General features: G+C 37.7%; 2 protein-coding genes across 2 annotated transcripts in view; one reads left to right on the top strand and one right to left on the bottom strand.

Moving 5' to 3' along the window:
* Positions 1 to 1,067, bottom strand: part of fhit (fragile histidine triad diadenosine triphosphatase) — a 1,013,122-nt gene extending 1,012,055 nt beyond the window's left edge. Inside the window, exon 1 of the mRNA XM_063068397.1 lies at positions 1,026 to 1,067. The gene's annotated coding sequence lies outside the window, so the exon portion shown is untranslated. The remainder of the gene's footprint in view (positions 1 to 1,025) is intronic.
* A 229-nt stretch (positions 1,068 to 1,296) lies between these two features.
* LOC134356821 (receptor-type tyrosine-protein phosphatase gamma-like) overlaps positions 1,297 to 13,396 on the top strand; it is a 699,039-nt gene continuing 686,939 nt past the window's right edge. The window contains exon 1 of the mRNA XM_063067988.1: positions 1,297 to 1,913. Within this exon, the coding sequence (XP_062924058.1) occupies positions 1,832 to 1,913 (82 nt within the window). The 5' untranslated portion in view covers positions 1,297 to 1,831. The remainder of the gene's footprint in view (positions 1,914 to 13,396) is intronic.

The raw sequence follows: 13,396 nt of genomic DNA, 5'->3' as shown, positions 1-13,396 counted from the left end.
GAACTTTGACCCTTCCTCGTTCCTGAAATGTTGTTTCCCTTGATGTTCCTGATTTGATCAGAGTTTCTAGCACTTTTTATTTTGATTTTTCTTCAGTTTATGATGCATCTACATTCTTATTTCAGCAACATTTAAATTGAAGATTTTAATACAACCTGTCAATCACTTGACAATAATGGCAAAAGTAAGAATGGATTACTCTTATGTGAAATGCAAAAGAATGTTATGAATACCATTCAAATCCGTTCCTGTGGACTTTTAATGGAGATTAAAAACTTGCTATCAGAGAAAAAGAATATTCCTTCTTGAGGAGCATTTGCGCGACGCAGCATATGCTTGTAATAAAAGGGTTCTAAGTCTCCGGCTATTCATATTTAATACCATTGCAACGTGAATGCAAATTACATTTTTTTCCTGTATGTGTGAAGAAAAAATACGTACTTCCAATTTTACCTTTTACATTATGCCAAGTTTGCAAATACACTTCAAATACGCAGGTAGCTGGATTTATCATAAAACACAGGGCAGGCAGCTAATAAGTAATTTTATTATTCCAGCTAATGCATTGTCACCCTAAGTTTCAGCAACAATCGTCATTTCGCAGAGAATCTGATGTGCCTGCAATTAAATGGAACGTGTTTTTAAGCTGAAATCGCAACTTCAAAGCTATAGCACTAAAATGAAACTGAAGACAGGACCGTATTTTGTAGCTCACGTGTGAAGGTCCAACCTAGCTCACAACGCCTCAAGGCCCAGAAAACAGCGAAAGTTTCCGCATCATCTGTATTTCTTATGTCATTTGCCAAGAAAATAGCAGGTGGAGTGGTAGGAGCCCCGTACATCGGTTCCCCGTGCACATCGATCCCACTTAGTGAAATCTTTCAAAATTTGCTTACTCCTCTCCTCATAGATATAGTGCTTAGATTTAAAAAATAATAATACATAATTCTTTAAGACTTCTCCTGTCTTAAACACACTGTCCTCTTCTGCCCAGAGAAGCAGTCACATTAAAATGACAGACTTACCGCCGCTGTCAGAACCAGTAACCGTGAAGCCAAGGGAGGGAGGAAATATAGCCGCGCTGCCTGCTGGAACTAGTAGTTGGGAGACTAGTTACTTCCGTTCTGAACAAGGAAACTATCTTATGTGTGTACTACAAATCCCAGCGGGCATCGCTCCATCGAGGCCAGCAGGCTTTGGGCCCCCAGGCGAGACCCCGCCCAACGATACAGTGATTGGTTCCCATCTGGAGAGCGAGGACGGCGGTGGAGTAGTGGCGTGTGACTGGTGGCGGAGTTTTGTCAATCACGTTGCCGCGGTTTGGAAGGAGGGAGCGCATTGCGACCTGAGCTTCCTCGCGCACGAGGAGCGGCCGTTGGGGGCGCGCGCTTCGCCGATCCCCAGCTGTGCTGGCGCGCACATGCACGAAAGTCGGGTTCACTGGCTTTGAAGTGGCCCGAGGCGCACATGGTACTTCCTGTCCCGAAGAATGGAAAGCTTCCAGCTCGAGCCGACTCCGCTGCGAATCTCTGCGCGCTTCTTCAGTTCCCTGCTCCGCTGATTCCACTCTCGCCGAGGCAGAGCAGAGCAGAGCGGTGCTAATATGCTTCGGGATTAATGGTTCCTACACGTCGTCAGCACTACTCACCTTGTACTGCAGTTTCACTTTTCGAAGAAGGAAAAATCTCCTTGCCAGCCGACCTAAAGTACCCTACTCAGGCCCTCCCGTGAAACCGTGGACTTTCCTCCCCCCACCCCACCCCCTTCCCTTTCCCTTTTTCCCCCCGACAGTAAAACTATTCAACAAGTTGTGTTTGGATGTGCATTTGTCATGCAGGGGCTACTGGAACAGGGCTTTGTGCTTTTCTTCTGCTACACAGTCTGCAGGTTTTTATTCGCCGATTCTCTACCCAGTAAGTTTGCAAACTAATGAAACATGACTTGTCGGTGTTTCAGCTTGTGCGATGTTTTGTAAATCAAAAAATTGTTCCACGTAAAAAAACGTTGAAGCAAACCATTTGTGTCTGGAGCGGAAGGGTGCTGATTTGGCGCACGGCGGGATCGCTGGTTCCGCCTGGTTCCAACTGCGCCCAAAGCCCAAGATGTTGCAAAGATAATTCAAATACTGAGATTTATTTTAATTTTGTTTCAATGCATGTTACTGCAGTTTTCATTATTGTAAATGGTTAACCCTCCTTTTGGTGCAGTGCCAGCGTAAGCGGAATTCAGAGCAGGGTAAAGTAGAAATACTTGCGATCCTCCTTTGTAACGATGAAAAAAATTCTTACGCATTTATTCGTCTGATCTTAAAACGCTAAAAGATCAACATCTGACGGTGGGGTTTCCAGATATTCAAACCGGTTTTGGAGCGAAATAAGTCTTTTTATTGATAGTCCATTCACTCTTGGCTGACCTTGACTGTACGGTCAGATTCCCACAGTCCTAAAATTTCTGAGAAGTCCAATTGTTACATATGGGCAGTCAGTTATCTACACCTAACCGAATATGGGTTTGAAATTTCCTTACGGTCTGAATTCATAACAGTTGATATTTTTATTTAAAACCCTTTTTGCAAATTTGAAATGGAAAGCATATATTCGCCTTGGTTTGTTTAATGATTGAGGCTTGACTTGGGAGCCAGGGGAATCTGGCTGAACCTTTGGGCAGACGTGCTGTATTGTACTGTAATTACATTAAGGAGGCCGGCAACCAAGCACATTTGAAGAACAAGGTCTGATGTAGGCTTGATTTGACAGTACTGTGAGTTGTGATTGATTAATACTGATGAACCTTGGAATAACTTGAGCTGCGTGTTTGAAGTAAAGTATGGTGGGGGTCGATTGTTTGGCAGTGGATTGTGTCTGTTGACTTAAGACCTTATTATATGGCAGTCACATAATGAAAAGACAACTGTTTGTAAATGCAAATGGTACACTTACATAATTAAGAGCGACGACGGTAATGCATTCGTATCTAAGAGCCAAGATGTCTTTTTTTTAATTTCTGAAATTATGATCTATATTTTGCGAAATTAATAATACCGCTAGAAAAGTGATTGTGAGCAATAAAGAAACACGCTATTGTCTCGGATGATCACATTTTGTCATTTAATAAAGATATGCAGATCTAATGAGTGCTCCCCATTCATTAGTACAGTAATTTTTTTAAGCTATGAGAAATGTATGAAGCTGTGCAGGGAATTGAATTTAGCTGCGCTCTTCGTGCTGCAGTCCATAACGCTGTCAAAATAAAGTTTACATGTAGGAAAAGCTAAAACCGTGGAGGTACTTAAAGGCACATTAGGGATTGTGTCCAGGAAGGAAATATGTTCTCTCTAGTACATTTGCAACCTAACACATTTACTTGGCTTGTCAGAAATAATTGCGATGTGCAATATTTTACCAAAAAGGTATTGAATATGTCAAGAGGCGATCGGAGAATCGTCTCCATCCTTAATGGAAGATTGATGTACCGAGGAAGGAACAGCGCCCACATCACACAGCTTCTGGAGTCGTACTGTGAGCTCCAAGAAGCACGTACCTTTTTTTCTGTACGATGTTAGGCATAAATCAGCCCCGAAGGCTTTCCTTCTGAGAGTTTTGCATTTTTCTGACGCCCTTCCCCATATTCTTGGCGACTACAAAAACGTAAAGCCAGGAACATATTTCAAATGATCTATGCATTTATATTTACTCCGTTTCCATAAATCGGCAATTCTTAAACTATTGCACGGATCCCACATCAAATTGCAAACGGAGTCCCAAAACTAATGGGAGACATTGCATGATCCGCCGAGCAATTTTCTCATATTTACGTTTTTTAAAATTAAGGTTTCCAGTAAATGTCAGATTATTTTACCTTTATGCAAAGACTAATATGTTTTAGTCAATAGCAACGCTGTATGCAATTTTTTAAAAATCGATATCGGTGCCTTAATGCAGCGCCGTCTTGACGTTACGGAACCGGTATACTTGTATCTTAACTGAATATGAGATGCCCATTTCAGAGGTTTCCTTATTTGCAAATATTATGATCAGTAGAAAGATGCTGATTTAAACCTATGATACAAACAGTTACATCTTAAGCAATCGATTGCAATGACTTCAAGTGGAAGAAAAACTTTGCCAGCCATCTGAGGCTTTCATTGGTTGTATTCTTTTCAAGATGATCGGACCCAAGAGAGACCAAATTATGGGACAAAAGATGCAATTTGTGGGCTACATTATTCCTCACAGCATGAATTTACTAACTTGCTGTTAATCTTGTTTGTTGGCATTCAGTTGGTACGATTCTTGAAAGTGGGCGTATTTAAAAATGTGGTCAGCACTTCTGCTAGGAGACATAATACAGACACACAGGAATTGCTTTGAAGTTTTCCTTCCTCGGGCGTTTATAGTCATCAGAGGCGCTCACTGAAGGGGACATTGTGCCAGGAATGCTGCTTTAGTATGTCGGAAGCAAACTGGGATGTAACTCAATTCTGTGACAGCTGCTTATGTTTCTTTGTTTTTAAAAAATGACATTTTTAAATAGGATGTGTTAAAGCCTTTTGTCAGACACTCGTTTTATTTTAATGGAGGAACAGCAATCTGATCCCACTGGACAAAATAGAGACGCATTGATAATTGCACATGTTGAGGCTTAAACGTTGCTAATTTGGGATAACCATTTTCTGTTGGTTTTAAAACTGTTAACTTGCTCGCCGTTTTAGCCTATTTTCAGGAAAGAAGTGTGTTATCGTTATAACTAGACTTTTGAAACACACTCCCGAGGTTGCAGTGGGAGATTTCCAGGCGAAAAGAGAAAAAAATTAGGGCTGTGGGATAGTTTCCTTGAAGAATGGCAACGCTCTTACTGACTCCTGGGAACTATTGGCCTTGAACCAATCTAGTGGAGTCAGAACTTTCAGGATGCCATTGAGAACTTAAAGATCAGGATTGGGAGTGACATGTGTCCAGTGTTACCGGCAGATGGAGTGGGCAAATTCGCAACCCCCACCGCCACCACCACTGCCGCTCTGTCAGCACTTCCTGTCCCTTCTGTGGTAGTTCCCACTTCTGCCTCAGTAATCACTTCTCATACAAGAGAACCAGAGTGGAAGCGGGTCATCTTGATCCCAAGGGACTGCTAAAGAGAAATAATAACAAAATAAAATCATCAAATAAAAGTGGCAGTGTCAAGCACTCTTGCATTAAAATTGTAAACATCTGGATGATTTGTCTGGTATTTCAGTGGCTGGTTTAAACTCACCATAATTGATTCTATTTGGTTTCCATTCTTGAATAGTTTGAACCAATTGCTAATCGAACTAATTGTGTAATTTTTTAAAAAATGTTGAAATCAATGTAATGTTACTATTTCCCCAACCTGCAACATAGCTTGTCCGAGAATTTTAAAAATTAGAACCTCTTCAAAAATATGTAGGTTCCATTTTGCCAAGTTTTAACTATTTCTGGCAAAGAAACATACTTTAGACACAACTGCTTACTTGTTATTCTTTTGTGATTGAGCAAGTAACTTTTTAGTCTTCTGACTTTTGAGGGTCCTTCATTATTTTATTCCAACCTAAAATAAATTTAGTAGCTTATAGTCTGTATGTTTTTGTCCTTTGAAGTTCATCCTATTTTGGGAAAGAAAAATAATAATAGGTATCGGCAAAACAAAACTGCTAAAAAAACATGATTTATTGTAGACTATCTTTCTTTAAACTAACTGAAGCTTTTGCAATAACTACTGTTTTGGTGACACATCAGATTTTATTTTCTACTTATATGAAAATTTAGTTACAACTTATTTTTATTCTCAGTCGTAAGAGACCACTTTAAGTAACATTGATATAAAATAACTTTGTGTAACTAAATACATATAAAATAGCATGTTTTCACAATATATTTTGTTCCACCATAATCATTGCATTAGCTTTGACTATTTTTATTATCAGTAAAACTAAAACAATAAAGGAAATCTGCATTTAACAATTACGTTTGAACATTATAAGCTATAATTTGATGAAATAGAAACAGGCTGAAACTGAATTCTATGAAACTATTCAATCACAGGGTGGAAAAAAAAATCAACTTGCATTTCACATAATTCAGTTTTCATGATTTTAAAAAATGGTCATTCTCTCTGAAAGAGTTTTGCACTGCTTAAAATTGATCTCAATGCCTTTGAGATTTTATTTCATTAAGATGCACGTTGTTTATGAAAGAATTTGAAAGAATGAAGATGTTTTTCTTCACAATGGGTTCCCTGTTTAAATCACGTCTTTCTAGTGCTTTAATTTGTCCCAGTGTAAATTCACAAAAATTAGTTTGTACCTATACAAACACAGCTCTCCATACAAATGCTATTTTCTTTATATGTGATTGATAGTTCAAAAATTCAGTTTAGAGACTGTTACCCATGTTTTCTTCTGATTAATGAATTATTGGAAGGTTTAATTGTTGGTTTCAGTACTAATGTTTGGACACCAATGTTTTGAAAATGGATGGTGTGGGAATAATTAATGGTCAAGCAAAATAAAGTAATGCCAAGATATTGTAAAAGAGTAAGTCATAGAATTCATAAATTAAAAAGATCAAATAGATAGATTCACAATTAAAAATGTGTATAATTTGAATTGCTCAGATCTAGCCATGCTGTTAGTCATGTAACCTGTCTAAAGGTAAATTCAGTTCCACCAACTACTATAGAAATTTATGCATGACTATGAATTTAAAGGATACATTTCATTCAAATTATTAAATAACAATAGTGACTAAATTTCAAAAGTAAATCATTGGCTGCTGTGAAATTTCTCAGAACGTCTGACTGTGCATGTTATACAATTCTTTCTAAGTGCAATGCTTAAGGTAGGAGGATTACAATACGACTGAAAATTACACATGAAATTGACTCATAATTAAGCAATGTAGTGAACTGAAAAATAATCCAAGCTTTATTCTTGTTGATCAATGTCTTTTTCCCCTGCACACATACTCCCACCAAATAAATATACAACAAATCTTAAAAAGATTTTGATATTGTGGAAGAATCAAGGTAATTAATTATTGTCCCTTCAACCAAATGGCAAAACCTTAATGACTTTTTAGCAACACTGTGACAACTCTGATCATTTTGCACTGAAATGGACTTATTTGTTTTGTGACTTTTTTGTTGTAAAAATTCTGTACACATTATGTTTTTTCTTGTGAATGCTTCTATATGAAGCTTTGTCGCTGTGATGTTGCTGGAGGTATTTAATTGCAACTCCATATATGTACTTGTCCAGAGGATAGTAAACTCAACTTTGAATCTCAAATCTCAAATAATTTGCTTTACAACTAAAAGTTCTTTATAGTATATTATATATTACAAATATCTTGTAAATCTTAAATTTGCTTCTTAAATTTACAGAAAAAGAAATCATGCTTACCGCATAACTAAAAATATTTAAGTTCCATTTCCTATTAATATTCAAACTAATGAACTTTTCAAAACTTAGCTAAGCTGTAGATACATAGTATAAAAATAAACAATGGGTATAACTATGGTGACCAAATAACAAGGCTAATTGTGCTCACTATTACCAACAATATGCTACTTCAATGTGTAAAATTAATGTTTTATGCTGCTATATGAATATTTGTACCTGTGATGCCTCTGGAAGAAAGTTCTTCATTGCACTGTGCATACGTGTACTTGTGCATTGATAGTGAGACAATATATTTGACTTTGATAAATTCAAAAGAGTATGTTTTGAAGTTAAATCTGAAAATCCGGTCAATTATGTCGACCCATTAGTCTCAGGAAAGTGCTGTATTCGCTGATTAAATTCACCACAAAAAGTCAGCTTTTTACAATTATCTATTTCCATGATCCAGTTAAGGGAATCAACTCGAGGACACAGAATAATAGCTTTTGCAACAGTCAAGTTTTAGTCCTTAATGTTTAGAGTTTTGAAGTTGTATTTTATTCTCCAGGTACCATTTTTCTCTTAATCTAGTTATTCTCTTGAATTTGCCTTCTGCATATGATTTACATTTAATTCAGCATCTTATTTCATCCCTTCTCTTTACCCTTCTTGCGATTATGTTATCGTTTAAGGAAATGGTCTGCAAACTGCTGTGTTCTCTCATGTCCCAGATGAAATGTTTTCTCCTCAATACTTTAAGCCATTTTCTGGACAATAATTTTTCTGTGATCGATGCAAGGATAAATCAAGTAAATGATAGTCCTGGATAGCCAGCAATTTTAATTTCTGGCTCTGTGAGATGTTATACAGTATTTAAAGATTATTTGTAAGAGGCATTAATTCTATAAATTTGGCTTTGGTTTTAACTATCTCCTAATTTGAACTAATTAATAAAAGTAGCATGGTCTTGGAACTGGACCAACAAAATTATGTAATGACAAAAAAAATCAATGATCCTGTCAGGACACTTGTCTAAATAGTTTAAAATGAAGTGAGTTGGATGTGGAAGAGTTGAACACCAAAGTGGATACTCAGAAATCTGAAGTACTGCAGGAAATTGTTGGGCACGGGCGTAGGTCAGCTTCCTCTTTGATATAAAACTGGACCTGCATTTAACAGGGTGGCACCAGTATTTGTTTGATGAAAAGTTCTTAAAAGCCGGAATATCCTGTTACTACGTTTTTTTGTGCAAAATGAACAATGCTTTCTTATTGCTGCCGTAATCTATAGAATCGATCAGGAAATCATTCAGTGTGAGCATGGAGCTATGGTTTACCAGGAAATCTTTATTTAATTATTGAAAATTTCAACTTGTATCTAGAAAAATGGTGAACCATCAAGAATTTGGACATATCAGAATTAAGACACATAATGTTCAGTATTCCAGTGAAATATTATATATTCCCAGCTGGTTAAAACTGGAATTTGTGGTTGTTGTCATGGGGAAAATAGGACCCGAAGTTGATGGGATAGTTTGAGGGTGTATTATGTTGATTAAATGATTAAACCTATTGTTGTAGACGTACAGAGTTTGACTTTCCCAACTATTCCTCTGGGTGGTGCACTTTATGGTACAAAATTGAGAATATTAGCCTGTGAGGGATTTTTAAAAAATGACTGTGGCTTTTATTTTAAATATGTGCTTTTGATTCAAATAAATTATTTCATTTTATGCAGTCTTCAAAAAATACAAGATTACCTCTGTCATTGCTGTGACTGCCCAATTATAAAATGACCGGCCGAGCAGATTGTAGCTAGAGTTCACTTTTGCAGATTTGTGCAGTCGCGGATTAAAATCTAATTGAAATGTTTTGGAACCTTTTAAGGAGAATGAAATGTTAGTGAGCTGCATGTCAGCCTGCTATTATGATTGTTTGAGAATAAGAAAACAAAGGAGTTTGATTTAATGCTTTAATATTTGGGAGTTAAAAGTGGAGCACTTTGAATAAGTATATTCAATTGGTTAACTGTTTTGGTAAAGTTGACAGTATTAAAGATTTTTTGAGTGCGTATAAATATCAAGTATTCTTTTATATTAGAAACACATTAAATCACTGAAATTTTACATATATACTTTTAGTTGTTTTGAAAAAATAGCAACTTTAAGAAAGGTTAGTTTATTAAAGTATTTTAAATTAATTGTTTCATGAACAACGTGTGCAAAGAAGCATAATTATCTGTGGTTGAGTAGCATCCTTTAATTTTATTTATGGCATGAGGCATGGTATAGTACAGCAAGTTCTCTGAGTAAATTTCTCCACCCAATAGGAAGATGTTAGATTGTACTTTGCTTGTCTGCTGCAGAATACTTTCCTGCTTGATTATCCAACAATTTCAATACCTACCAGCAGGGGGGATGCCTCCATTATGATGATGATGTAAGTTCCATTGCAACTATGCTTTTTTAAAAAACTTTTCTTTGGTATTTCAAGAGATGATGAAACTTCTAATTATTTGGTGACAAAATAAAACTTAGTGACATTGAATGTTGAATCAGAATACTAAAATATCTATACTTTAATATGGTTAATGATAAAAAAATATGAAATCAAAGCAGTCACAAGGCATAATTGCCTTTTTTTATTTAATAAAAAATAGCAAATTATTTTGTGGTTTTTTACATTGGTCACTAGTCAGATGGTTAGGCTGCTAATTTAGGTTCATGGTTGTGCTGCTATTTGTAAAATAAGTATACTGTACTAATCAGGTCTACATTTCATGTTTCATTTTAAGTTGAATATATTGTTTTATTTGTTTGCGATGGACAAGTTCACTTGTCAAGGGTTCATTATGTTCATAGAATTATACTGGTCTCTAGGCTCAACTCATCCATGCAAGTCAAAGAGCCTATCTAACCTAATCCCATTTATCTCTGTTTAGCCCATATCCCTCCAAGTCCTTCTTATCAATGTACCAGTTCATAAGCTTTTATGCATTTTAAAGTGAGAAACAAAAACACACAGATGAGAAACTAGAAATGCCACTGTCATTCACTGCATAATAGTCTATTTTGCCCACTGTAACTGCTTTTTGTATTATAAAATATACTTGTAACTAGACGTAGCAGTAGTCTTAACCAGTCCCTGTGTTCAAAAGTATTGTGCTTCCACTATCATTCTGTGAACTCTAAGATGACTGATGAGGCCAGTATGGGATCCACATCCTTTGGCAAAAGTGGGGAAAATCTGTCTACTGAGGAAGCAGGCAATAATATTGGATGTTTATATTCTGTTATCTATGTGAGGCTTCTACTGAGACTCGAGATTCTCATTGCCATTCCCTGATGCTGCTTTTCCATTTTGCACATTCATGGAACAGATATTCCCATGAGTTCAAGGATGTTACATTTTCTCAAGAAAACTTGGAAAGCTTTCTTGATTTGATACCTCTGTTCACCTGGTGATCTCTTACTGTGATGGATCTCAGTGTAGAGAACTGATTTTAGGAGTCTGATGTCAAGCGTGCAAACAATGTGCCCATCAATCAGAACCAATTGAGTTGATTAGAGCCTCTGTTAGCTTGAAAAGGACATGGTTTGTTAATCTACTGATGTATTCAGAGAGTTTTTCAGAGACATAGGTGATACTTTGCTAGTGCTTTGCACCTGTTTCTGGTAGTCTTTGGTAGGCTGTCTCTGAAGTCACTTGTTCACCTGGACTTTACCTACACTTTCTATGTTCAATCTTTATCATTGAATTAATTTACCGTATAAAATAACAATCTTTTTCATTCGAAAGTTAAATGCCAGTGATCCAGATGTTGTATTGTTTCTAAATCTGTGTGCTAGGTATGTAAAGATGTCCCTTAAATTTATGGGAACTAAGGGAACAGAATTTTGAAAGGTTATTTATTCAGCCATTCATAAAAGAAATCAGTAATGCATGATATGAGTAACATTTTATGAATGAGCATTAGTGGAAGGGGATTCATTGGTTAGGGGAATACACGGGAGGCTCTGTGGATGAGAATGAGATATCCATATGGAATGTTGCCTCCCACAGCATTAAGTGCAAAGGTGAGCAGCCAGACAGAGGTCATGGTCCACGTCAATATCAATGACATGGGTAGGAGAGGTGACGAGGTTCTGCAGTGTGAGTTCAAGGAGTTAGGTGCTAAGTTAAAGGATAGGACCTTGAGAGTTGTGAACTTAGGATTGCTGCCTGTGCCATGTTCTAGTGAGGCAAGAAATAGGAGGATTTCTATTAGCTAAGGAGATTCACATAGTTAAGGAGATGGTGCAGAAGGGAGAGCTTCAGATCTTTGATCGTTTGGCTCTATTCCATGGAAGATTGGATGTGTACAAATGGTACAGTTGCACCTGAACTGGAAAGGGACCTTGGGGAAGGTTTGCTAGTGCTGCTTGGTGGGGGGAGGAGGTGGAAACCAAAGTCCCAGGGCAGATAGTGGAGTGGTTGCAGAGAAAGTAGATGTTAAGCTTACATATAAATACAGGAACCAAAAGGTTGAGCATAGTGGGTCTGATTTTTCAGAGTTGCACTTATTTTAATGCATGGAGTTTTGTAGGTGAGGCTGGTGAGCTTAGAGCATGGATCAGTATGACGAATTGTAATATTGTAGCCATTAGTGAGATTAGGTTGCAGGAGAGGCTAACAGGTTTAGGGAACCTTGAGCTTTTGAAGGAAATTGAAGCACTGGTTATGAAAGAGTTGTATAACAGGTATAGGCAGCAAGGAACAATTGAGGTGCTTGATGAGTGTAAGAAACATAAGATGGGGAGGGGAGGGAACGTCGACTCAGACCATGAGAGGCCTGTGTCGGGCATTTTCATACCTTACAAGGTGCAGATTGGAAGCCTGTGTGGGGCGCCACTCCTCACACAGATTAGAGCAATGTGTGATTAAGTGCCTTGCTCAAGGGCACAAATACACTGCCACAGCTGAGGCTCGAACTAGCAACCTTGAGGTAACTAGACAAATGCCTTACCCACTTGCCCACGTGCCCAACCTAAGATAACTCGAGAGAAATCAGAAGGGTTAAAAGAAGGCATGTGTTTTTTTTTGACAGACAAAGTAAAAGAGAATCCCAAGGGCAAGAATCGATGAGCCGAATAGCCTAATTCTGCTGCTGTGTCTTATGGACTTCTAAACATGCATAAGGTCAAAAGGAAAGCAAGGTGCTAAATTGATTATCAGTGTTGTTATCTATTCATGGAGACAAATGTGACAGAGGAGATTTTAAATGGATGTTTTGCACCTGCATTGACTCATGAGATGAGCTTAGAGTCCGTAGAACTGAGTCAAATCAGAAGTGAGATCATGGACCGTATCTGGATTACGGAAGAGCACTTGCTGTCTTGAGACAAATTAGGGCTGATAAATGTTTAACACGAGGAAATCTGCAGATGCTGGAATTTCAAGCAACACACAAAAGTTGCTGGTGAACGTAGCAAGCCAGGCAGCATCTCTAGGAAGAGGTACAGTCAACATTTTGGGCCGAGACCCTTCGTCAGGACTAACTGAAAGAAGAGCTAGTAAGAGATTTGAAAGTGGGAGGGGGAGGGGGAGATCCAAAATGATAGGAGAAGACAAATGTTTGTAGGGTTGTTTGCCAAGCCTGGAGGTTTGGTCTCAAATGTTTCATCACAAGTTGAGGTACACAATTGAGCATTGTTTCTGCTAGTACTCACGTTTATATTGGTTAAATTTGCTATTTCACTAGCTCCTAGTCTCTGCTGGGTCCTGGCCGACTGGATAGTTGAGTGAACTCCGCTGACCCGTATCCGTGGTTACTAGCCATTATGAGTGTTGGTTCCTCAGGTTTCTGCGGTTCACCCCTCGGCCCCAGTCCCGCAGAAAGATAGGTTCATAAATTGTGTCCCATTCAATATGCTTGTTAATAGTCTTCCGTTGAGAACCAAGCTTCTAATAATTCTCTTGATGTCTTGTTTTGTGCTTCTGCCAGGATTTTTCTTCTTTCTTC

Source organism: Mobula hypostoma, chromosome 15 (genome assembly GCF_963921235.1).
Source record: "Mobula hypostoma chromosome 15, sMobHyp1.1, whole genome shotgun sequence".
Classification (NCBI taxonomy): Eukaryota; Metazoa; Chordata; class Chondrichthyes; order Myliobatiformes; family Myliobatidae; genus Mobula; species Mobula hypostoma.
The sequence above is the reverse complement of the archived record's forward strand: the minus strand, read 5'-3'. Positions and strand labels throughout refer to the sequence as shown.